The 27,846-nt window shown below is 42.0% G+C and overlaps 1 protein-coding gene across 1 annotated transcript; it reads right to left on the bottom strand.

Moving 5' to 3' along the window:
• Window positions 1–4,764: 4,764 nt before the first annotated feature.
• On the bottom strand, window positions 4,765–25,874 carry T265_14460 (hypothetical protein; the record flags this gene model as incomplete). The annotated part of the gene is made up of 5 exons (XM_009173723.1): window positions 4,765–5,532; window positions 10,434–10,733; window positions 13,620–13,766; window positions 14,627–14,773; window positions 25,089–25,874. Coding segments are annotated over 5 exons (2,148 nt in total), but the record flags the coding sequence as incomplete, so codon positions are not given.
• Window positions 25,875–27,846: the final 1,972 nt, after the last annotated feature.

The following is a 27,846-nucleotide window of genomic DNA, read 5'->3' as shown; positions in this document are numbered from 1 at the left end:
CGAATCCCGGTTGCGTTTTGATCTCTACTGCTTTACTCACGCCCGTTCCACATGTGACCTGAATCTTGGGTGGAGTATAATGTGCCGTCGAAGTTGATCCGTTGAACTGATCCGATGGACTGCGTAGAGTGTAATGGCTGAGCAGCATTCAAGTTGTTTGAATCCGATTGGATTTGGTGGAGGAAAACGCGCACATCGTTTGTGCTCCGTGCTTCACATAAAGGGTTGCCTGGCTGTCTGGCCTATGTTTGTCTGAAAGTTCTGCACAGGGAATATGGCAGACTGTGCAGTGTTTCGGTTTGTTAAGGTTCTCTACCCCTACAAGGCGACTGTGCTACCGATCGGAAGAATGTTTTGATATCATAATTTGGAAGTATCTTTCGAATTGCCATTCCTACAGAGCAAACCCAGAGTGACCATTCCGGGTAGCGTTCTCCCCATTCGTAGGGGAATAGCCCTGCGGGATATCATAATCTGGAAGTATCTTTCGAATTGCCATTCCTACAGAGCAAACCCAGAGTGACCATTCCGGGTAGCGTTCTCCCCATTCGTAGGGGAATTAGCCCTGCGGTTTATCTGTTCTGCTATAATACCCTACTGAGTCACTCCACTTCGTCTGCTCGTATGGACTCAACCAAACATAGTTTCTTGACAGGATTCACCAACACTCCACGTTGGACTTAGTGTGGATGCGACGAGACTTCGTGTACGTGCCAGTCTGAATGTGTGGGTTTTGAGAATCCATGGTTGGTGTTAATAGATAGCCTGAGGATCGGGAAACTAACAGTTCTCTGTTCAATCTCAGTTTCCATTTTAATTTCACACCAGTGTATAGTTCATTCAAGCAGTTTAGGAAAGCTTGTCATTGTGTGGCTGATATGATCGCAAATATGTTGTCGACGTATCTCGGTCAGATGTATGGTAGATGGGCGGTCACGTAAGCCCTTAGCCTCAACTCAGCATGGTGCAAGAAATGATTAGCCACCATGGGTGATATTGGGGAGTCCATTGCGAAGCCGTTCATTTGTCTATTGAGTATGCCTCGGGATCTGGAATAATGGTTTTATACAGCTCAACACCATTAATAATATCAACGGGGATGAGGAGAGTAGAAAATAATTACGAAATCCAGGGTCATTCATGTAGCTTACCACCAGCTGATAATGTCTTTAGCACATTGCTTATGCATTTCGATAATGTTTAAGTTGAACAAGTATTATGGTCCAAGGTCGAAAGTAAGGGGATGCCTGTTTTGTGTACTCTTGACAACCTCATGAGTCTTTCGGCTCTGTTGGATTGAAACAAAAGTGAATACCACCGTGCTTGACCAAGCTTGAGTTTTAGTTATTTTAGGCACTTACTAACCCGTTGAGGGATAGACCTCCCTTTTACCGTTCGATCCTTTTGAAAGGACCCAGTGTTGGATGTTCTTTATAGTCCTTTCAACCCATAAAAATCCATACATCGCCGTTTTCCACTCCGGTGACTTTGACTGACTCGTCCTTCTTCGGTGAATTCATGATACCTATCTCTTTCCGCGACATGTTGCCTCGGATTGGTCGCTGGTTTTTGTGAATATTATGGATGCGAAATCTAGCTTCTGCTGGAAGCTTCAAGAGCGTAGGGTCTATAGCCTGGATTACTTCTCTTGTGTATGTTATTGAAATTGAAAAAAGCAGTTTATTCTAGGGAAATGGCCTTGTAATCATCGATTTTCCGTGGTTCGATGCCTAAACTAAATATACACGAAATAACCCAGGCTAAGTAACTTTAGACAGGAAATATTTATGGAGTGTGGTAGGCTCAATATTGTGGTCCCTAATCAGGTTCATCACTTACCAACTTCGCCAAGTAAAGCTGCGTTTGCTGAATGAATGTTCATCGTTGGGAATGGACCAAATCGCTTTTCTTCCATCATTGTTCTAAATAGTCTTCTATCAGCTAAAATAAGGGAACAATTATGGCATGAAAGCAAAAGATTTGATAAGTTTTGATACTGTGGAGCAAAGGACTTTTTCCAATCCCTTGGTCCTTATTGTTTGTCACACCCCGGTCACCTGAAGGCCAGTTTAACCTTCCGAATGACTTTCAGTGGTTTGTGAACTCAGTTACGTTTTTATGTCAGTTCGTGATTTCTGCATTTTTAGATTTTGCTCATGTAGGATGCAAGTGTTTACCGGAGATACTCCCTCGCTAACTAACTACACACGTACTCTCTTTCCTTAAACTACAAACGAATGTAAGCGTTCGTTGTGACCCCAAAAATGACGTCTCAAATATAAGCTTATGTGATCTGGCGTACATTGGGCTTCGTTTCGATCACTGCTGCCTTTGAATTGTGTCGTCAAGACATTCCTGAGAGAAATCCAAGCTCGAAAATGCACAGAAAGGACAACCGATAAATCACTGAAGTGGTTCGAGTGGGACTCATTCAAACCTGACGGTGTCGTAGAACATTGTCGACCCATACTATTTCAACCAGCGGGTTCAACTACCACTTCACCACCTTTAGGTGTAAAACTCATTCTTTACACCATCAGTGCCAAACATTTTCTGATTCACCAGCTCCATTTTTATAAGCGATTTTAAAATATCTAATGATTACATTGTCAAACGGCTGAAGGTTGTTGATACTATCGGGGAAAAGAGGTTGATCCGCATGACATTGACACCCGTATCAGGAAGGTCAGATTCTCGGAAGCAACCACCAAATGCCCGAAATCTACTGAGACCCTCAGCCCCGCTTGATGCTGACTCGACAGACAACACCCCCTCAATATGCAGCGCGTCACAGCCTTGTATCAAACTCAGACAGTGCGAGTCAGTGATGATCAAGGTCAGACAACGCCCCCGCAATAGGCAGCGCGTCACAGCCTCTCACCGAAGCCAGACCGCGTGCGTCAGCATTGGACGAAGTTCAGACAGTGTCCCTCTAATAGGTAGCTTGAGGCACGCACTTGCGCTCTCGCACTCCCGCACTAGCTTGTTTGGAATATGGCTGTGTTCCCTTCTGTGAGTCTTTTCTCCGGCACCAAGCCCTGGGGCGGATCTGCAGTCAGGTATAACAGATTAGCGAATCAGCAGGTATAACAATCCGAAACAAAGTTTTTCTTGCGATTTCGGGTTAAATAGGTCGACTGACCGAAAAAAATGACTTGTTGCTACACTAATTTCCAGGCAGTTTAAGGATTAGATCAAGGTGCTTCGGAACACAATAAAATTCTCGAGCAATGCCGACGGCCTCAGGTACCTCAGGACATTCGAATTTCACTAGTTAAGACGGACAATAAACCCTAGGGAGAGTTAACCTGATGGCTTATGGCGAGCAGAATCTTGGCAACAGGGGACCATGGCGTTTACTGCCGGCAATTCGGCCCGGAACTTTGAAATGGTTTTGGACCCAAAGTGGCACTTACCTCTCATTCTGTGGATCTTAAAAATATATCTTGCTCCGTAATTTCATGCAACTTGATTTACACTATGATTTGGCCAATACAAACTGCCTGCATCTACCATATCTCTGTCTACTCATTGTACTGTTTATAGCTGATGCTGCCTGGCAGCGCTTTACGCCAGCAGCTATGCACAGCCTGATGGTTAGAACTATTTACGACGGCCCGACGAAAACGCTCAGGCCATTTTTTTTAAATTGCGCCATACCCCCAAATTTTAACTGCATTTGGCAGCAGATATCAAAAGGTCTGCATGGGCACACATTAGACACAATTTCGTGCATTCTGCAGATCGTAAAGATCATTCTCAAATCATGGAAGAGCTACAGCGAAAGGTCCAAACAAATTCCATTTAACACATGTAGCCCAACTTCATTTGATAAAGTCGACAATACAAACCATTTGAAGACAGCATCAAAAGTAAACAGGCAAGACGGGAAATGGCGACGCAACATATCAAGCCTGAGAAAAAGATCATTCTACACCGAAAATCGATGCAATTCATGCACGAAGTCTGGTCGAAATACGGATAAGGTCGTTTGAACCGTAGTTTATATGATACTTTATGTAACAATTTGGGTAAAGCACCACAAATATTTGTGAAATTTTTTGACAAGAATTCCGCCGTTTTCATGTAGTACGTATTGAAGCAGTATGATCGTTGCAACAGTTTCTCTTGTAATATTATGGATGATTTTCACTGTCAGCTGCAAATTCCCGGTGGCATGTTGTGTGGGAGGCGAAACAGTGAAACGCTCAGATGGATCGAAAAGTAACACATTACTCATCAGATTTCTGAAAGCTCTTTTACGGCCCACGATCTGTTTTACCATTCTTAAGGCTCATCAGGTAGGCATAGCTCAAAATTTTCCTCAACCTCATGTTCAAATTGAACCCAAATCGGACAAATTATGACGTACTTACATTCGCACAGTAATTTGGATTTAACAAGAGACTCAGCTGAATGTAGCTGAATCTGCTGTTTATGGTGGTCCGCTTTAATTTAATGTGTTGCACGATCATAGTCGGGAAGATCAGCTGGATTCAGTTGGCCCTCGTGTTTGCAACTGGGGTTGTTGGTCGGGACCATGGGCATCGCTTAACACACATTACCTCATGAATGGTTCTGCAAAGATAGGACATGATCGAGTAGCTGGAGGCAACTCGAGATACAGGAAAAGGCCGTGGCTTGTAAAATATATTGCCATGGAACAAAAAACTAATAGTATTTGGCGAGTATAAACTCTGACACACAACAAACCAATGGGAAAACTAGTGTAGATCCTTGTAAAGGGTGCAGTAACAACTTACACTCTGTGTCGTTACTGAGTTCACTGGCTCTGAATTTATAGTCAGTGGGTGGCAGAAAGTCTGCTGAAATTTGAGTCCCGCTTAGTGAAACTTTATCACCAGACCTCGAACTCGGTGCAGGATCCCCTACTTGCTTTGGTGTACTCTCGTCCAGATGTAAGGGTGCCTTTTCACGTTTTTGGGGACAGTCCTGTTGAAATTTTCCAACAAGGCTTCCTGGGGTTGTGTTTAATTGGGTCTCTGGTTCCTTTTTGTTCAACACCGTGATAATGGATGATAATGAGGGCTGTTTTCCTTCAACAATCCTTGATTCACGCTCAATGGATGTGTTGTTTGCCATCATTTCTAACGATGGAGGCCGCAGTGAATTTACTTGAAGTTGCCCAACAATACCGTTTCTCTGCAAACTTTTGCTCTTATCCTCACCACCACTAGTTTTTATTACTTGCTGCTTGCTGTCCGTGTTGATTTGTATGCATCTCGACCGTCCATAAACAGGTGAGTCTGGTCTTTTGGCTGGAACACTCGTTCCCGTCGTCATCAAAGGGTCTAGCAATCCAGAACTTCGGCTTTCACGTTCGTTTTCGGATTCTTCCGTTGCAACCACCGAATCATCTGATGTAGTTGAATCTACAACTTCATCGTCCGAAAGTTCACAATCCTCTCTTAGGACTTCACCGAAATCTTTGTTTTCCCTGGACACTTCGTCAGTAATCGTAAACTCTGTATTTCGCCCTTCGATATGGAATGTCTCCATTTCACCCTTGCCCTACAAAAAAGAATTATACTGAACAGGAAAAAGCGGGTTTTGTTTCAAAGGAAAAACGAAAATATTTTGGTAGAATTACTCGAAATCGGGTTAATTTGGAGAGATTTGCATCAACAGTCTGCCACCACCATAGAGCAAATTAAGTAGATGCAGGATAAATCACCATGGGACATCTCATAGGCAGAATATGAAGAAGCAATATTTAGGATATGGTAGAAAGTTAGTGAAGTTTAGGACGCACCCATTCGGGTCTCAGGTCTAAAAATATGCCAAATGCAAAACAGGGGTTTTGTTATGACAATAGAGCAAATGGTCTTGGAAAAGTGAATTACGGTTGAAACAAATATTCGTCGATGCGCTAATACCAGGGTAAAGCGACTAGGATTGACCGCGGCGGAAAACATGATCTCCAACCGATATTCATCATAACTCTCAACGAAAATGTTTCCGCGGTACTAAGTGGAAGCAAACAATAGAAAAGGAAGATACACTCCTATTTGTAATGTACTACTCATAAGGTTGCTGAAAATCCATCGACAGCCCACTGACAGACATAACATGAAATGTGAGCAATAGTTTCATCTGGTCTACGAGCTGGTGTACAAATGACGGCTCTAGTTACCTATCTTGATGGGGTCTATAAAATATTACCTCATACAGCACCGTTTGACAACTCCTTGTACCACACAGTTGCAGAATGACCAAGTAAACTGTAAGAATCGATATGCCACAATTCATGGGCACTCTGGATTACAGGATACTTTTTGTTTTGTTGTTAACATTGTAAGTGTCAACAAGTAAATGTAGCAACTAGAGAGAGGACATGAATACTGCACAGCAGTTCAGCGGACGCGAACAACATTGAGTCAGTTTGGACCGTTGGGTTGATCTGTAGCCTACAGCGTTGACAAGCAAGTTATCAATCGAGCAAAATGTGCAAACAGACAAAACGCGTCACCTAATGTTGGAAAGTGGTCTAACCGGACGCAACATTCAAGGAAGAGGTATTGTGTTATTTTGGCATAACGTATATTTACCGCCATACCAGTTCTAGTTATCACCGTTCACGTCTGCGAACATACATTTGACACCGCCTCACTACAGGTACTCGTAACTAATCTCATTTGCTGCCTAGCTTTTGCGCATGATGAAACTGCTGCATAATATGCATTGCACAGGCTGCCTCAAGTTCATACTTTGAAGCTATTCGGTAGATTTTCTTTCTGTTACCGGTGTGGGACTGTCAGGACGCACTCAGACAGGGAAAACGTACATGCGCAGAGAGTGACGCATCCCCAAGGTCACCATCGGTACGACAGGTCCAGAAAGCAGGTGCGTTGGCAGAGCTCACCAAAGACGGCTTAGCAACATACGACCAGCGACCACATGGTTTTGTCTAGTCCACTCATGACTAAGGATGACCATGGTGATCGAAACGTGGAGCAACAATATTTGGCTCAGGTATCCCAATTACCAGATGAATCTCTACCTGATTCTATTCACACTACGCCTGCACTGCGCTGTAAGCAGTTTGTTAAAATGTTGGCAGTGTAGGTGCGTTTGCTTATTTCTGATCGATTCTTGAGCTCCACAATGGTTTCTGTCACGCGTTTGCGCGATGTGATGAAAAATAACCCCACTAACGTGTTTTGCGTCACAAAACTTACGTCTTCACTCACTATCTTTTTGAGAGGCGCAAATTACTGAAACTAATCAGTAACAAGAGTGTAGAAACTGCTTACTTTAACGATGGCTTTTCCAAGTGACTTCACAATGTACGGATAAGGCTTCAACGACTCAGCAAAAGCGTTGCTCACGCGGATTTCGTCTGGCTGAATGAGTTATAGAACAGATGACAGTGAGAAAATTATTGAAAATTTATCTCATCAATGATCATAATATGCATTTTAGAATAATTGTGTGAATACTGGCAACAAGTACTTAACCTGTGCTTGAAAAAGCAGTTGTGTTAACAATTGATTTGACTCCTAGCTGGCAGGTGCGCATAGTCGGAGGGCTGTTATAGATATTGTTTGGAATTTTTAGGGTTCATGGGGTTTGCAAACCCGCTAACTCCAAAAGTAAAAAATTCTTTCTCAGGAGGCTTCTCTGAAAAATAGCACTCGTATTGGTGTTGCGTTAGTGGCAATATCCACTTCCGAGACATAAGACCAATCAGAAGTAACGACAAGAATTGAAAGTACCACATTTGCAACTTATTCGGGGCACCACACCAATTTTAAGAATTTTCTGCCACTTAGGCATGAGAAAATACTCATCCGCAATTTATATTTAAAGACAATCAGAAGTTACACTCAAAACTCTGAAAGAGGACGACATGCCGATAGGAAATGGCTATCCTGAGAATTTTACAAAATGTGATACTCTCAGTTTGTCACCAGAGCCACAGGTTTTTATAGCAGAGAAGAATCCTGACTTCACCCACCACTCAAGAAAGATTTGCAGACTCGGCCATAGCCGGAATTCTCCTCGTTGCCACTCTTAACTCTTGATTTGCGACTCGGTGACTGGTAACCAGCAATGTGGAAGACCGAGTACCGTCCACGACTAACACACACTAGTATATTCATTCTGATGCGGCCGTACTGTAAAGTACATTAGAAGTACGACATGACAGTTCGACCAAAGAACAAAGGAATATGTGCCTTATCATTTGCAATAGGACACCGATGGTTTGTGCAGTCGGCCAGCACCTGGTCGACACACTGCAACAGTGATCTTAATGGGCCTTCACAATGCCCTTTATATATCGCCACCATCACCTTCAGCTGTATAAACCGGCTACTTCGTGTACAATGGCTACAGTTGCCATAGTTTCGTCCACCGATGATTTAGGGAGATAGGGGTAGATAGCTATGCATTGGAGGTGGTAGCTGATAGTAACTGATGCGCTAATGCAAGGTGTCAGTGGATTTTCGTTAGTGAGGATAGAAAGTAGAAACTGCGTACTGCACGTAACAGCTTGGGCGCAGTTGCACCATTGAATGGTTGACTCGGCTTCTCTTCAAGATTCGGATTACTGTACACATGTTACGTGAATCAGCGGCAACACCATGACAGCCGTAACAAAACCTGGTCACACTGTATCGAAAACAAATAAGACAATTGTCCCTTCCGAATAGGTCTCATGATAATAATAATCCTCTAGTTCCCGCTGCTTCTAATGATCACTCCCTCTTTTCTCTACACGAACTACCGCTGGAAACTGTCACCGTGATTCAATTAGCTGTAGGCCTGGCAACCAGATTTTGTTTAAGACAAAAACCGGTGATTTTTTCAAAGAAAGGCAAAATTTCTAGGTACAAGTTGATCGTTTTCTTCCTTACATGATGTTTCTAAGGCTCATTTCGGATCTAATGGTAGCACAGATTGCAAGTGTAAGGGTTCTTTGAAAAGATGAGAAATCTCGTTGATCATGAAAAACGTGCCCACCCACAAAAGACATTATTCTGACCTCTCCGGAAGAGTGGATTATTCAGGTTAACATTTTCGATCAGTGATTTAAGTTCTTGATAGTAGCAGAAACTCTATTAAATATTGTAGCAGTGCCTTCGGCAAAGCATGGTGTTTTTGTCACTGATTTGGACAAGACCGGTGAACTTTTGACCTCAGTACCAAAGTTGTGATGACCCAAACAGTTTGTATACATACGTTTAACTTTTTCTGGAGTAATACTACTCATAAGAGTGATGAGAACTCCGACAATTCATGACCGGTTTCGCCTTTCATGGGCTTTTCATGTAAGCTACAATTCATGACCGGTTTCGCCTTTCATGGGACTTATCATGTAAGCTCTGTCACCGAGTTCCTGTAAGCTTTATGTTCTGCTTCCAACCAAAGTGTATGAAACTCGCGAATTGCACTTATTCGCACGTTGATTAGGTTTTAACGGAAGACTGAACTGAATCTCACCTGAATCTCTCGTTTACACTATTCTTCAGCTGCATGCGCTGCACAAATGCGGCTTCGTTTTCCTGTGTGCAAATGAGTGTATTTCGCGCGTATTTTTATATTATTTGAGTTTTTATTTCCTGTTATTTCCCAAAGTCAGGCTTTTGGAACTTCATTTGACCCTTAGATTTACAGTTACTGTCCTAATTTAAAACGGGAATCGATGTAAGACAGGTGTGCTGCAAAGTCACTCAAAGAAACCAGAGTTCATTGGCCAGTACCATCACATCGACCCTCTTCGAGGTTCAGCTAATTTACGGTGGAATTTTTAATCCAATACTTTGTAATACCAGCTCCGTTTAGCACCACAAGAACAGTTCACCATACTGCACTACAGGTCAACGGTACTTCATCTAGTCCGATTATTGTCTTCATCGGCAATCTACACACTGTTCACCGACATCAGAAACTGACAGGCTGACGTGCGAAGGTGAACAGAAAACTCTTTAGGCATGATGCAACAGGTAGAGTGCTGTTGTTCGTTAAAATGCAACACAAGAATCAGCATGTATTGTGTGACATCACTATATCTGTTTTGAATTTGAGGCAGTTTTTCAGATGGCTTGAGTAGGCTGAACAAGTTTCAAGCATTTCAGGAGTCAGTTACACTTTGACTGGGGCTAAGTGATTCACTCCCTTGGAACTGTTATTTTGTCCTTCACTTGTGCAGATCTTTCTTGTAGTTTTACAGGTAACATCAAATTTAGATAAAATGTGGATTCTTGAGTGGTGTAAGAAGCTTCCCAGAGAATGTGAATCCCACGGAAACCTAGAGAAGGATAGTTGTCGACTGTTCTGGAGTCCGATGGGGGATTACTTAATAAGGTTTATGTCAATAGTAAACAGTACTGCTCCTGTTCGCGATACAACTCAAAAAAGCAAATCTTGTTTTTTAGCGTAGATAACCAGAGAAAAATCTTTGGACTCACCAAACTTGTGCTTGCCATTCGACTGGCGATATTAACCGTGTCACCAAAGAGACGATATCGGGGAGCATTGTGACCGAAAACCCCGGCAACAATGGGACCTGTGTGACATCCAATCAAAAGCTGCACTTTGCTGGATTCACATGGCATCGTATCGCTCTCAGGATGTTTTGTTTTCCAGAATGGTCCTTTTTGTGTTGCCGACAGAATCTCCAGAGCCATCTCGGCAATGTGCGGTGCATGGAGTTGGGTGCGGTGTGGTGCGCCAGATACCAGCATGTAAGTGTCATTAATGGTCTCCACCTGTAACCCACGAAAGAAAAGTCATAGTATGAAGCGCAAGCCGCTATAAGAAATATAGCGTTGCAAATTCGTCAACACATTACGAGGACATCATGACGGCATGGACCAAAATCAATACAGAAGCAATCCATCAATATAAGCACACGGAAAATTGGAGACCAGACTTAGTCTGTTTGACTGTTTCTTCCCAGAGATGCTTAAATAAAAATACCATCTAGTAGTACCTACCTTGTAGACTTTATGTGACTCCGTGATAGCATCAAACATGGTATACATACTGTTCAGCAAGTGGATTACTTCCTCCACGGGTGTTTGCATGCACTTTGAAGCAAAATCGACAATCTTCGTGAAGCAAATACTGACTGCGTCAAAAGCCTAAAATAAGATGGAAAAATGCTGAGAATTACAAAATGGACTTATATTACGAACTGAGCGTACTGTAAAAGCTGCTCACTATTCAAAACTCTAACTCCTAGTTTTTGAAAAGTGGAGCAGCGAGCTGCATAGCGTGAATGGTTGGTGGAAACACACGAGCTGATACTGCGAATGATTGTCCTAGGCTTGCCGGGATGGTACGTACGATAAACCGATAGGGAGTTAGAAGTCTTCAAAATAGCAAGAAGTCTTACAAATCAGAAGAGATGCATGGTTTCCATTGGGTCAGATCATGAAGTTAATTAACAGTCGTCTTGTAAGCTGACTCGAATAAAGCACCCATCCTTGCTTATTCAGAGATATCGCGCCTAGATATTTAGCATTCTGGTTCACATTGAGGAAACAGACTTTGTTCAAGTTAAGTTTTTCAACGTCCTGTATTTCAAATTCTTGTGACCCAGTTGTTCAAAAAATAGCAATCCAGAGGCGCTGAGTGTACCCCACCTGAAACTTGACTACGCGCACTAGTGGCGGAAGTAGACTGGGTAGTATATTTTCCTATGTTCATGAGTAGGAAAAGTTATTTTCGGTGGTGACGAAAAGCTCAATACGAGTTCCGCAAACAGCACAGATTCCGAAAGCTTGAAATACATTGACGTTTTGTGAAGTTTTCAAGTTAACAGGGGGAAAATTATTTAGCTCCGATAAACAATAGAAATCCTGTTCTCCGTAAGACTAATAGTCTTGATCTCACCGCCCGGGTAGAGAACATGATTTTCCCGCTTGGTAAAATTCATAAGCTCAGTTTGGTCAATAGATCCATAGATAATGTTCCTGAATTTTTCCTAAATTTGCCAGCGCATAGTACATTATAATTCAAGCTGAAAGTATTTGGAAACTCATTATAAAACAACTCTATGTGATTACCTGAGAATCCCATACTGTTGAGGAACCCTAACCATATGTAGTGCAAAAGTATTCAAAGATTGATTTCCAGTAAAAAATGGTAGTTATCAGTGGGCGGATTTATCGCTGTACAAAACAGCTTAGTCAGATCAAGTAATTTGCCGGGTTGATCGGCTTTTAAGGCAGTCAAAGAATCAATCGGTGAGATTTATTTTGACTTGCTGACTTGATCAACACTGAGTGTCCCTCTGGGGTCGCTGTTTCTTTGGTTAGTGAGAATGAATAACACCAAGCATCCCAGCATGAAGAGAATAGAGGGTATGGAACTGGCAGCTATGTGAAGAGTGGTTTTGGATCGGCCAAGATGACATGCAGCGGTGTGTAGTTATCAGTAAAATGGCTTGTGTCTAAAAGTACGAAACGCACGCACAGTAAGATCCACTCAGTAAGATCCCCCAACCCAAAGACGATTGCCCTGATATTTCTTACTGCATACAGACAGACTGCATACAGATGGACACCCAAGGGGACCATTCCATCAAGATGTCCTAAACCAAAAATACAAAGCCGCAACTTGGTGACCAACTCCCCTAACCAACCAAGCGGTGATCATCCGCACTAACCAACCAACATGACCTTCAGATCGACACGCAACACTGATCAGATCGGCTGGTCATAAAAAATCTCACCGAATGGTTCTCTGACTGCCTTAAAACCGGATCAACCCGGTAACTTATTGCTTTGGCCTGACGAAAGCGAAACATTACCTAGCAAAAATCCATCCTCACCAAACCTCTCTGAAACGATGGCTAATCAATCGGTCATAAACATCTTCCATTTGACCAGTCATCATTCATTTTGGAAATCCTAAATGTCATCCAAGTCCATCTGGAATACCTTTTGCAGGTTACCACAACCTTTGAACTTTATTCAATTTTATGATGCCTAGTTTTGTGCTCATTATGGCTGTCTTATTAATTTTTTGAGTGGCCTGAATTTGAGGAAATCAGAGATAGACCAAGAAAGTGAATAACTTCGTGGGAATATCGCAAACCATGCTTTGCGAAACACAAGTAAAGTCTGTAGCCCCTCGCTTCCGTCTTACAACATTCCCGTTCTCATTGCACAATTACCGACTTCCTTCGCAAAACTGTCAAACTCATTGTTTTCATCTTTCTACGCAACTTTTTGAGGACCATCGTAGATGCCGATGAATAATGCTAACTCGAGTGCCGTCGACTGAGTGTAGCAGCTGACTTGATTATACTGTTTGTATTAACAGCCGTTGACAAGTCATCAGTATAGGAACTTGAGCTCTATGAACTAGCGACAAAGCACTATTTTGCTCACATGTTGCATGCTGACACACGGGCAGCTGCTGTGCAGTAAGGCCTTAGGTCCTTCCCCTGTATTCACCAGTAGGGGACAAAAGCTGGATGATGCTTGGATGATGCGTGTTTGACGTCTTCATGTGAACAGAAGATTGCAAAGTCACACTTTTAAGTGCAATGACTAACGTTGCCATCAGCACACGATACACCGATACACTCTACAAAGTGTCCACCTTACCAAGTCACCCAGGTTAAAATACTGTGTGCGACTTACTTGGATTGTTTCTAGCACCGGCGTACCGGTTCGAATTTGTTTGGCGATGGCTTTTGGAATACACTGGAAGAGTAGTTCGTCAGTTAGTTTCCGGAGCTTCTCAACTCGGCTCATACTCTTCTCCAACTGTTTGCTTGTATGGATTTGCTGAATGGATGAGATTTGTCACTAAATAAGTATTAGTTGAATAAATGCTTGACTCGGCGGTAGAAAGTGAAGGATTATTAAGGAATATATACATTTATTTGCACACTAACGTTTTTCTAACTTCACCGAACATGAAAATTATTCATGAGGTCTGAGAAAGAAAATGGAACAGCCCTCTAGTGTTTTCAGTGTTAAGTCAAGTGGTCACCCGTGATTAATAAGAATATATATTTTAACGATTTCTACGTCTGTGACGCCACTTAAATACACCAATGCCCAAGACCTTTATCGGTGGAAAGAATAGCCTGATATACCAGGGGAATATTTTATGACTTAAAAGACACTGGTGCATGATGCGAGTATAACTGCAGTTTCATTGATTCTTAACTCAAGACTTACCGGGTTTTCTCTCATAAGTTTTTCTTCCCTTCCCAATTTGAAGGACCTGTTTTAGAGTCTAGAGTTTTCATATTGTCAGTCATACAACGCTTTTACTGTGTTGCCATTTCATCTGTGGTAACACGGACCCTGTGGAGCGTTGACCAAATCTACGGATCCTCTTAGGATGTAAGGAGTCCGCCCGCTACACAGTCATACGATGAAAGTGACCACACTTACCTCAGCCCGACTGCGTACGCCCATTGGACCAACACATAGTAACCGTAATTATGTGCGGACCGCTCACGTTGAAAGGAAGTTTAAAGTGTGAACGTAAGAGGCTAATCTTCGACAGCCCACGACCGGTTTCGTCATACTCGAATTTCCGTCGTCCTTCTGTTCTACTTGAACCCGAATCGCACGAAATTAACAAAATACATTCGTTTGCATACCAGTTTGGTTTTGGCAGGTGTGCGACTTACTTGGATTGTTTCTAGCACCGGCGTACCGGTTCGAATTTGTTTGGCGATGGCTTTTGGAATACACTGGAAGAGTAGTTCGTCAGTTAGTTTCCGGAGCTTCTCAACTCGGCTCATACTCTTCTCCAACTGTTTGCTTGTATGGATTTGCTGAATGGATGAGATTTGTCATTAAATAAGTATTAGTTGAATAAATGCTTGACTCGGCGGTAGAAAGTGAAGGATTATTAAGGAATATATACATTTATTTGCACACTAACGTTTTTCTAACTTCACCGAACATGAAAATTATTCATGAGGTCTGAGAAAGAAAATGGAACAGCCCTCTAGTGTTTTCAGTGTTAAGTCAAGTGGTCACCCGTGATTAATAAGAATATATATTTTAACGATTTCTACGTCTGTGACGCCACTTAAATACACCAATGCCCAAGACCTTTATCGGTGGAAAGAATAGCCTGATATACCAGGGGAATATTTTATGACTTAAAAGACACTGGTGCATGATGCGAGTATAACTGCAGTTTCATTGATTCTTAACTCAAGACTTACCGGGTTTTCTCTCATAAGTTTTTCTTCCCTTCCCAATTTGAAGGACCTGTTTTAGAGTCTAGAGTTTTCATATTATCAGTCATACAACGCTTTTACTGTGTTGCCATTTCATCTGTGGTAACACGGACCCTGTGGAGCGTTGGCCAAATCTACGGATCCTCTTAGGATGTAAGGAGTCCGCCCGCTACACAGTCATACGATGAAAGTGACCACACTTACCTCAGCCCGACTGCGTACGCCCATTGGACCAACACATAGTAACCGTAATTATGTGCGGACCGCTCACGTTGAAAGGAAGTTTAAAGTGTGAACGTAAGAGGCTAATCTTCGACAGCCCACGACCGGTTTCGTCATACTCGAATTTCCGTCGTCCTTCTGTTCTACTTGAACCCGAATCGCACGAAATTAACAAAATACATTCGTTTGCATACCAGTTTGGTTTTGGCAGGAAACTCACCTGGAACCCGGCTGAATTTCTCTTTTATGGTATACTGCGATATTCCGACTATCGTACAAATTGAAACATGAGGTAGCCTGCTGCTGCGCATTTACTTGCTTAAAACGTCATAAGCAAGAGCTGGGTCCCAGGTGAAGCGTACGTCAAAACCAACTTTGTATACAAATGTGTGCTTCGCTGAGGTTGAAATTACCTTATCCTGTATACATATGAAGTCGATACTAGACCGAGATTCGTGACTGATCTCGTTATATCGCTGTCGGGCAAAATTTACACACGCTTTCTCCCCCATATTGAAGAAGACATCCCTTTTCCAAGGTCACTTAATCTCAATTGCTTAGCGAGAACGTGTCCACTTGAAATTTAAAGCTGCTCAATCCTGGTTCTCTGACTATGTACTGACTGTCAACAGCTTTTATGATATATATTTGTCAGTAACTCGCAAATTAATACTTGTGTTTTGAGTGTTTGTATTGTACGATGCCTCTTGCAGGTGAATATGCACGCTAATCCTCTTGAGACTATGAATTACAACGAATTCCACTAAATTCAACTAAATTCAATAGGTGGAATGTAATGCCTTTTCATTCAGGTTTAAAATTGAAAATATTTTGAATTCCAAGTGTTAAGAACACATTTCCTCAATGAAGATTTTAGGCAAGGAGTTTGGACGAACTAACTGAAACCGGCAGTAGACCACTGGCGAGTATCCAGCAAGCTTTGTGATTTGTGAGTTCTCTCAAGAAAATATGCTACAACATATCGTGTGTTGTACCAACTAAAACAGTGAAATTGTGCAACACATTCAGTTGAAGGATATCACAAACGGTTGAGACACTCTTTACTGCGAGTGAATGCATTTCGTCGGCTGCGTAAAAGTTGGAGTTAAAACGGATGAAAACTGGTGGGCCAAGCCGAACTCCAAGAGCTCAGAGTTATCATCAACAGTTTGTGTAGCATGATATATATCAAGAACTGTTGTTGTTCATGTTCCTCACCACCCATATTACCGTACCATCCAGAAGCCACGGGTTAGGATTGATATGACAGTAGTAGTCGTCGCTCCTAGGGTGTGCTCTCACCAAATCGGAGATGGTATGAAAGTCTTAGTTGTCAGTTTAGAAAGGCTTCTGAAGCTTTCACTGCAGTTGGGTTACCGACAGCTGTGTATTCATGTCGCCTGATCTGATGTCCATCAGATTTTACGCCTTACTAGGGAGATGAATGTTGGAAACCCTGCCGTTGTGTTTTTGAACCCTAAAAGGACGCGACTATCATGTTGCCTTATGTTAACATTAACATCCTATTAACATCAACGTCTCTGACTAATCAACCCATTTTTACATCAGGCAGTTAGGTGAGTCTCGTTTTGACGACAGCACTTTTCGGACAGTCTGAATTTTCTAAAGGTCATGGAGTGCGACCACTCTTATTCTAGCCAGGTAAACTTTCGACACAATTCTTGCTGATTTAACTTCCCATCGAATAAGAGTAAATAAGTGACATCATTCAAATTAGTGTACTGCACAAAGGTCGTCTTATGTTTCAGTTGGCACGATGTTCGAGACACTATAGTATGTTTTCCTTGAGAAAACTGCTCATAAGGTTACTGAAACTTCTTCAACAGCCCACAATCGGTTTCGCCCTTCTTGGGGACGATCAGGTACGCGCAGTCTCCGAGTTTCCGTCAACTTTATGTTCTACACGAACTCAAATTGGCTGGTTTTGACTGATACATTCATTAGCCCTAAGAATGACGAAGAACAGCATTAACGAGAGATTGATTTGGGTCTCTTGTGAAAGCCAAACTGATGTCCAAATGAATGTATTTGTCGAAATCAGTCTAATTTGGGACTGAACCTACTTGATGTACCCCAAGAAGGATGAAACCGGTCGTGGGTTGTCAAAGAGCTTTCAGTAACCTTGTGAGTAGCTTCCTGTAAGCAAATAACTGACTTATTTTCCGATATTCAGCCAGCCAGTTGAACTGCATATTGCGTTGGGTGAGAATGTTCGGTAATTTTTCACTTAGATGGTAAATGTGTGGGAATAGATTTTTAGTTGACCTATGTTATCATGCTCTCAGCTCTGGCGCATGTGTTTGCTGAAGTTTACGGCTACCTGAGTGCCCGTGTACTTGATTTTATCATTGTTGAGAAGTAATGAAAACCGGGTTTCCAGAGCTGTTTGGGAGAATACATTATGATCTTGAGGCTGCCTGAATGTCAGTGTGGGTTGTGGGCTTTCTAACCTTGGGGATCATATATAAACGTCATGAAATAACTGTTCTTGCTCTTGTTCTTGTTCTTCCTCACCTGTCATGAAAACCAGACTCTGTATCATAACATCATCCATATCGATTCAGTATATTAGTTGCCACGGTAAGTCGTACCAACCCTGAGTTGCGTCTCATGCAATCAAAAAAATATAGTTGTCTTCGTAGTTCTTCGCGCTGAATACATTAAATTGCTTGCTCACTCATTCTGAAATTCACCGAATCAAACATTGGAAGAATATCCCCCGCAACGAAGGAGTGAGGATAGGTCCTTGCTCCATAGGAGCATTCAGTGTATTGATTGTCTCCTTATTCTTACCAACTGGTTCTACCTTTCAGCTGGTAAAACGTACGTACCGTCCTCAAAAAATACTATTGGTGAATGACTTTAGGATCTTCCAAGCGTATTATATTCCTTTTAAGTCATTGGAGAGACCCACCGGTCACAATATAATGTGATACTCTAAAGCTATGCTGTTAGAAGTCAGCAGTGCCTCCGAAACGTACCGCACACAGTCACTCTGTAAAGCGTCCAGCGGGTTGGATGCTTGTTTGAAAATATTTGGCTAAACAGCGCATTGAGAGGGTTCCATAGATCAAGAAGCTAAGCCTGTCTTTGACGGAAAGGAATTTTTCTAAATCCAACCAAGAGTGAGCGGTCTAGTTAGAGGTTAATGTCTGCTTTAAACTGTGGAACTTTTTACTAGCTTGACTGATTATTATGAAGTTAGGTTTCGGTTAATGGTTAATGGCAACAACGAGATTACACACATTAGGTGTACTGCTTTGAATTAGCAGTAAACGTCTCTAGCATGAACACTCCTTCGATATTGGAAAACGTTTTGCGCCTGTAGTTATTTTTGACATGAAGAGGATAGTCCATATTACATATCCTAGTTTGGTATTGTTAGAAATTTGGATGAAAAAATTCCCTAAATGCCTCTTCTCCCCCAACATAATTGATTTCTTTGAATTTTTACAACGGGATGAATGGGCCTGCTGGTTTTTATAACGCCTGTTCGAAAAAGTCTTGTAAAATGTTCAAAAACACAGTAACCCATTCGAATCAGGTTGAGATAAAGACTCTGGAAGTGTTCGACAGCGATAATCGAACACGACTTTACATTTTTAAGATGCAATGTACCCCGACACTTCGTCATTTTATTCCAAAAACATAAAGGATCCAATTGAAAATGATCACTCTGATGTGGGCACGTGGTAAATCAGGGTGTTGGGAACAGCAAAACGTTTTGACCAGAAGCTGCAGCAGCGGCTTATCATGATAAAAACAATATTGTTTGGGAATTTTTGTTTACCTAGATGCATCATGCGATCTTACGCTTTCACCACTCTTGGTTGAATGACCAGACCAATCCGACACTTTCCTTTGGATGAACAACCACAATGTCATCTCAGGCTTTTGATTAGGCCACATTTCTTTGTGGCTTTGAATTTTTACAACGGGATGAATGGGCCTGCTGGTTTTTATAACGCCTGTTCGAAAAAGTCTTGTAAAATGTTCAAAAACACAGTAACCCATTCGAATCAGGTTGAGATAAAGACTCTGGAAGTGTTCGACAGCGATAATCGAACACGACTTTACATTTTTAAGATGCAATGTACCCCGACACTTCGTCATTTTATTCCAAAAACATAAAGGATCCAATTGAAAATGATCACTCTGATGTGGGCACGTGGTAAATCAGGGTGTTGGGAACAGCAAAACGTTTTGACCAGAAGCTGCAGCAGCGGCTTATCATGATAAAAACAATATTGTTTGGGAATTTTTGTTTACCTAGATGCATCATGCGATCTTACGCTTTCACCACTCTTGGTTGAATGACCAGACCAATCCGACACTTTCCTTTGGATGAACAACCACAATGTCATCTCAGGCTTTTGATTAGGCCACATTTCTTTGTGGTAATGGTCACCCCCCCCCCCCCGTACTCGACTCCTCATAGAAAGTTTCACCTAGCACTTATTTCACGTAGCCACCAGGAAAAATTCATCGGAAAAATTGGTTAATTGCGGGCAACTAGTCATCTGAACTTCACTGACCCATGTCTTCTATTTTGTCTGCGCCATTTCTCTTCAGAAATTCGAAGCGATTACTTACTTATCAGTCAATCAAGAAACTTGATACACAAAAGTACCTGTTAAGTGACTAGCGACCTTGAGAGTTGCTCAGTCGAAGGGTGTTATATTCAGAAAGACTGTCTAGAAATCTGATTCTGCAATGACCGATCTAAAATTTGTGCTCAGAGCAAAAACGACAAACGAATGTGAAAACTTTAAGCGAGAATTTGTAACCATACCTTCTTGAAGAGTGTCACCAACTCTTCTGTTTGTTGATCACCTCTCAAAACGATGTCGCGACTTCGGTCGAACAGGTTCAAATCACTGATATAAAGTCCACATTTCGATAGGTGTTTTGTGTCTCTTACACTAAAAAAACATCATGGGAGTTTTCGTTAGCAAAGAACCATCCATCATGTGGGAACCACTGAGTACATCAAAAGTGAGATAAAATGGACTGAAGACCATAGTTGCAAGTAGATAAAAACATAGTAAAAAGGTAGTGTCGGATTTTCATCCGATATCAGATATCCGTGTCACAAGCGTTGGTAAGCTGCACTACAGCTGTATATCGGTTGTAAATATGGAGGTCAGCATCGGTAGTCAATAAGTTCAAGAAATAACTAGTTGTTACTAAAAGACGGAAAAATTGACTCATCAGGAGGTTCGAAGGCTTTCTGAGATACAATTACACTCGTTTTCTGTCACAAAAATCGGGAGAAAATGAACTGTCAGGCCTGAATCAAACATGCCCTTTTCTTATTCTGAGTCTGCTTGTTTTTATTACACAGATTTACCTCGATTAGCTGAAAAAACCTCTACACCCTACCTATAGGAATTATTTTCTACTGAATTTTCAAATCACATACCCACGGTTGCGAAAATTCGGCTACAAATGCTGGTTTCCATACAGGTGTACACGAATCGTTCAAACAAACAGGATAATTCAGCTGCATCCAACGGCGCTGTTGGAGCAGCGATAGCACATTAACACAGTACGCCACATGATCTCGGTCGAATTCTGAAGAAGGTTGGTGCTACCGAATTCTAATAGCAGAAAGGCTTGTGACAGGTGATTTATTCCCCTTAGTTCTCCGAGGACTAGTGGATGATCCAGGACGAACGGAAGTCCGCCCCATGTAGGGTGAGTTGGGCCTGAGGGAGTTCCGCATGCGCTGTTACGTGTCAAAGTAGGGCCGTTTTATCGCAGCATCCTGCATTACAACTCATCGCTATTTCACTTATGATCCTGGAAAGAAGTTTTTGATATCATCGTGCAGGCAAGCCGGCAATGGTTATATTGCTAAGAAGATGTTAAACAGATTTCCACAATATCATAAGTCATCCAGTAGTGTACTAAAGAGCCAAACATTCTTATCCACCACAAATAGTTATAAGAGTGGAGGGAAATTCAATTTCTCTATAAACTCAACCTAAAAGGCAGCACGAAATGACTCGTGCATCAAACCTGTTAGATTAATTTAGAACTTTCTTCCTATTCGCAAGCAGAATTATTTATGTCATTGGTTTTCAGCTGGAGAGCTTTGAACACGGGAAGAACGCATTGTGATTTAGAGCCCTTTCTACAATTACCTAGGATCATTTTCTTAAGCATGCATTTTTTTTTGCAGAAAGGTACTACATTGGAAGGATCCAATCCTGTGAGTATAAGCACTGTTGCAACCCGATCTTAGTGCTTACATACCAACTGACAGTGGCACTACAGTCATCATCCTCACTGCCACAGCTTAAGAACACCCCTTTAAAACATAAACTGTCCCTTTCAATGGAACTCTCTACAGAGGTGCTATTACCTTATTTCTAATTGATAAAATTGACAGTTGTGGTTCGGTTAGGACAGTTGTTTTCTCCAGAGAGAGCCAACCGGTTTAAAAATCAAGATAGAGATTATGAAGTGGAGGGTGAGCTCTACAACACTCGCTTAAAGAACTTTCTTGGTGGTCATTTCCATGACATGGAAACCACTCTCATAAAAGAATACTTTACAGAAAATACTGATTCTAACCGGTTCCTTGAAATGTATCTCAATAACTAATGCCCTCAAAAAGGAAAAGGTAGTTACTGATTTCCTTACCTTCATATGGTAGTCTTTTAAATAGACAAGAATTTCTAACATCTCATGTTTCATGAGAGGCAATCACCTGTTTAGCTCGACTATGTACTCATTCAGCGGGGGACACGGACTTGAGAACAGCCACCATTCATACATACAACAGCAAAGCATCACTTTGAACAGTGATGTCCTATCATCGATAATGGTGATCACTGATGCTCCATGACGTGGAGGTTTAAGACTAGCGTGTCTTCAATTCTATCCCTGGTTCAATGGGAAGTTTCTGGAACATGTGGGCAAGTTTTGTCTCTAAGGCCACGAAAGCGCACCGTGAAGAGTCCCTCTGAAACCTTATGTCTATGTTGTTATTAGTAGTCACCTAGATCGAATTTCTGTCAATAATATTTGCCGACTCCTTCTAAAGTGCAACGTTCGTACGACAATTTTATTTGATCTAAGGTAACCGAGTTAACGCGTCAAACCCGAGAATCTAATTGGTTCACAAACTGGAAACAATAAATGAATGAATCCACAAATAGACGGTACTTTACTTACATTGGTGTTCCAAGGAACAGCATCATGTTCCAGTCTTCAATGTAGCACATTTGTCCCTTGAACCTAGTGGCACTCTGAGAAATTGAGCCACCTTTCCCCAGATTAACTGAAAAAGCGGAAATTGGGAGGCCTGTCAACTTTGATCAGCATACATTGTGTTTTTCCTATATTTTATTTTACCATGTGTGGTGGAATATCATTCAAATGAAGACAGTTAGTAGGTGGAGCAGAGCTAGCCAGCACTATTTAAAATATTCCTCATCAGGCTACACTCAGATTTGCTTGAGTATAAATTGAAAAAAGGAATATTTGTCGGAGAAAAGATGCCGACAGCAGAAGACTGTGATAGCTCCGTGTATTCACCACCAGATCGCTATTCACCAGCGTCCAACTTATTGAAACTGACCGCTTATAGTAACAAGAACAAGATAACCAGTTTTAACCTCTGTTAGACTTACGGAAGCGACCTGAATATGCGCATGGTGGCCCATGGTTCATCGACGGCTGCTTTATAAGAATCTCAGGTTTTATGAAAGAGTTCACATTATGTAATATAATTGCAAGGAAGGCTACATTTCGTATTAGTAGTTACTATTATTTTTATTGCTGTTATCGTTGCAGCTGGTGCTACCGATTTGGATAGTTGCTGTTGCTCGGGTGAAGATAGGTACTTGTTAAAAGAAATTATGTTAATTAGATGGTGCTTGCAGAAAGAATGCTAAATACAAAACTAGAACTGACAACTTACTCTGCATTTTCACGTCAGACATCAAGATTAACTCAAACGTTTTGTGGCAATGTAGTTTGATCTGTTGGACGAAAAGAACGTATAGATTAAAGTAAACACGACTCCTCAACTTTTAATTATTAAACTCCAAAAAGCAAATTGGGCCTGTACTCTCTATCAAATACGCATTTTGTTCTAATGTGTACGTTGCCCGTTATTCTGATTTCTAGCGGTTGAACGTCTGTTCTGGCGACCACAATCCTATGTTCCGGGTTGAGACTAATTGGCAATGTTTCATTGGGAAAACAGCCCAGTTTTCCCCAGCTGGAGCCAAGGTAGTCACAAGAAATGAACGTCATGGCTGAGATCCCTTTGTAAAAGATGCTGAGATATCAACTGATTTGTGCTGAAACAAACGGTTCGCTAAACACGCACGCAATGTCTGTTTTCTGCGGTTAGTTTCATACTCATTCAGACTCATACGCCGTAATGACTACCCAATGCAATTTCAATGTGTCCAAAGTAGCACATGCGTGCTAAATAACAGCTCTCTCTCATATGGAATTCTAAAAAAATTAACAATAACTTGCGCAATAATGTTTTCTCAACTCATCGCTACTGAACGCCACAGAGCGTCTAGCCGGAATCTGTGTTCCGGCTTTGTGTTCCGTTTGACGGTGGCCCCTTACTAATAGCAGTTAATGAATTAAAGGTTCAGGTGTTAAGGACACTACGAGGTCTCAAACGGAGGCTTCGTTCTTTAAATGAAATCTGCTGATGACGAAAAGTCAAGAAAAATAGACACATTACTGCAATTCACTCGAAAATATTTGACTACCTGATCAGTAGTACAGGAGGGAAGCGACGAAGTCATTTATTAACAAACACGGCTAAAAACACAAGTCATTAGACAGGATATTAAACGTTTCATTTGCACATGTTCTTTAAAAAACGGAGCATTTTCGTGTGCCATCTTGAAATTCCTTGGATATTCATTGACTACTTCATAATGGTAAAAGAACACTACAAAGCAGTTCCACAAGTTCTGTGATAAACCTCACTTTCAATTAAAAATGTGGGGCGTAACTAGAAAGCCAAAACATTGGCTACCCAAATGCTTCATCAGTAGTGTCCACCGTTACACTGATAGCTCATAGGTGTCATTCACGTGATCTGGTTCTGACAACTTTCTCAGGTGGTGATTTCAATACAAAGGCTAGTGTACCTTGTGTAGTGTTTTGCATCGTACTTTTTGCTTTCATTAACAATATTGCACATAAATTCACCGGAAGTAGAGAGTAAACGAAAGAAGAAAAGTATCTATAGGGGTTCACTCACCCATGACTAGTCACAGTTTCGGTGCCTTCGTAGACTTATGGACGAAAATCGATGCAGAATCAATCTTGTGTGAACTGTGGAAATAAACATGTGGGTTCTAGGCAGTGCTGCAATTCATTCTGCTGTCGGAAATGTCCGCGTAGTTGAATTTTCGGTCTTTCAGTAAATTAGCAGATTAGATTAAGGGATTCTGATAATGATACAACAGACATCTTTGAAATGCATCGGTCAAAAATGTGTTTCAAGCGACCGAACAAAGGTTGCTCTTTTTGAGCGTTATTCACTCCTGAGGGTGGTCACCTAAAACGGTGTCTTCAACCGATCAGAAGTTAAGGGATTCTTCAAGCTAGACTTTTTTATTGTAATGTGGTAATATTTTCTTTGCTCAACCGATTCGAATGATAAACGTACCTCGGAAAATACGGCTTCAATATTCGGGCGACTGAGAATAAAAATGTCGAACACTGATCTCCCCACCGTAACCTCCTCAAATTCTTTAAATCCTCTGCCAAGATTAACAACTTCGAGCTTTTCCGTAAATAGAAGGTGAAACTGGAAAATAGCTAAAAACGGCTCGCTCGAAATGTGCAGTGCAGATTTTGACGTGACCTCGATCGAATTTTTTGTGTTGTCCGTCCACACACCGTTTTTGTTAGTGATTCGAAAGGTGAACTTATTTAGTGTGTCCTCTTTTTCTCTTCCAATAAGTTCAACCTCAACGTCAAGGTTAAAAAGCAACATTGCAATTGCGGTCAGTTGTCCCCGAACAAACTGAGGGTAGTAATCACGTTTACTACAGTAAATAACTTCCATTGTGGTATTCGTCATGGCGGAGACCACAAAAGCTGGTGCTCGAATTCTGGGGTAGCTCATCTGCAGATGGTGATGTAAATCATCAAGTTCATTCATGAATTGTGGAAATCCATCACCAATAACACTGAGTAGTTTCTCGTATCCCATTAAGGACAAAAAATTTGTAAAGAAATAGCCATATTCGAAATAGATATCCTCTTCTGGAATATCAGTCAGCTGCGATACAGCAGTAACGACACGAGGCAACCAGGATTCTGGGTACACACCATGGGTCTGAATAACTTTCTGCTTCCCGCAAACTTCCTGGAAGGCATCCCACCACAATTCTTCGCCATACGACTTGGTCAGATACTGTTTTAATCCTTCTAGCAGCAGACCGTACATATTTTCTCTCCAGATGGTATGCTATCAAGGTTGATTGCACCATTTGCGTACTTATATTATGGTGGATTTCAAAGGCTCATTAAAGTAAATAAACAAGGATTGCATTGTTTGTCGTTCTTATGCTGATAGGGCGGTAACTGGTTCACAAGGATTTCCTGACACAAAAGACCGATGGGTGGACGGATGGATGGATGGATGAAATCTTGATGCCACACCCTTAGTATTCAACCTGAGTGAGCTGGTGTACTTTCAATGCCATCCGTAGCTTGGATGACCATTACTAGACTAGTGAGTGGTACTTGCATGTACAACAACGCAAGTCTATTTTGGACAAGTTGGTCCACGTCCACTGTATTGTGTTGTTAGTGCTCGATGCTTTCATACTTTCCTTATAAGAGAAGTTCAACGCATCTGTATGATAATGCAAGTATTATCGTTTAGTTTTGAAGAAAACGATCACAGACATAAAAAGGTTTACTGCAGAATGTGAGACAAAAGAGAGAAACGTCTCATTTAAGGTCATTCCACCAACAGTTCCAGTCATATAAGATGAATTCCAACGTATGTAAGAGTTTTTGGTATGGAAACAAGCGTACAAAAAAAGGAGAAGTAACAAACAAAGCTGAATGCGTTTTAAGGCGCGGTAAGCGCTAGCACAGTCAAGACTCGCACGTCAACCACAAAGTGTCCGTCACACTGGGTTCGGCATGAGACTAAATGGCAAGAATGTATACTCAGCGCCATTTGCCACGCATAAAAGTGCCGTAAGTATGCAGAGAGCCCACAATGGCAAGCAAACATTAGTCATTGACTCTGACCCAGTCCGATAACAGCTTTGGCAGACTGAGGGAATCAGATTTGTCGATAAGGGATGATCATCGGTTTCTGGATCAAAAAGTCGACATCACAACCGATTGTACGTAGCGTTAAGATTATGGCGAGGGAATATTCATCAGCACCATACTTCTGCTTCTCCTCATTCCACACAGTCACTCCGCGTTCATCCGAGGCTATGCTGACCTCTATTACAGTTGCTCGCCAATCCCAAAGAGCGATTAGTTCAGGCTTGACGAAGGACGTCGAAGTAGGTGCTCTCAACTCCTCGAAGACTGTGTAACCCAGTCGACTGAGACGTTTTGCGAGTTCTCTTGCAACCCGATTGTGATGAGCACATCTGGCATCATGTGTGATCCAGCAGGACTGCAAAATATGCACCAAACTCTCCAGTGGGCCAGTTTATAAGACATGATCTTCTGGCCACCATGACCATACCGAGCGCTTCTAACTCTCGTTTTGAGCAGGTTGCATTGGAGCTGGAAGTCGCGGATAACTATCTAAGGAAACATCCATTCTGGAAATACAAACCATCGATTTGAAAGAGGCGAAGCAACTAACCGTCAACGCTGTTGTGCAGACCATCACCCCAAGCAGCCACCAGCTCTACCTTGGTGTTTACGCATGCACCAGGGATTCGGATTGGAAGGCCGAGATCCCAAACAATCTTGCCAAATGCGGAATCGTTAATCACATTGCGTATTACTCAGCACTGAGTAGAAAGGAACCTTCCCATACACGCTCTCTGCTGCATCGGGATTGTTGCACACAGACCTTGGATACCAAGTCCCTCGTGTTGTTTACCGGCATGAATGTAGCTGAGCAGGGTGTCTTCCGGTAGACGTATCCAGCCACGACTAGACTGCCTGATGTAGTTGTCCAACCTTTTGAGCGTGTTTCGGTGGGCTCGGCGAAGTACGAGCGAATACGTCAGCCTCAGTATCAGGTAGTCCTCTTTATCTCCATTCTTTGATGCGGCTTCAATGGGTCATGCTTGTCCAGGCCTGAAGACGAACTGCTCATTAAACGGATCGTGCGGCCGACTTCCTCCCTGTAACCGGCTCGATCAAGCTCCAATTGGATGGTACTATTACGCGACTTGGCCGGCTATCCACGTGTTTTGGAGCTCAGAGCACCT

The sequence above is a fragment of the Opisthorchis viverrini genome (assembly GCF_000715545.1).
Source record: "Opisthorchis viverrini unplaced genomic scaffold opera_v5_197, whole genome shotgun sequence".
NCBI lineage: Eukaryota > Metazoa > Platyhelminthes > Trematoda > Opisthorchiida > Opisthorchiidae > Opisthorchis > Opisthorchis viverrini.
This window is presented reverse-complemented; position numbering and strand designations above follow the sequence as displayed.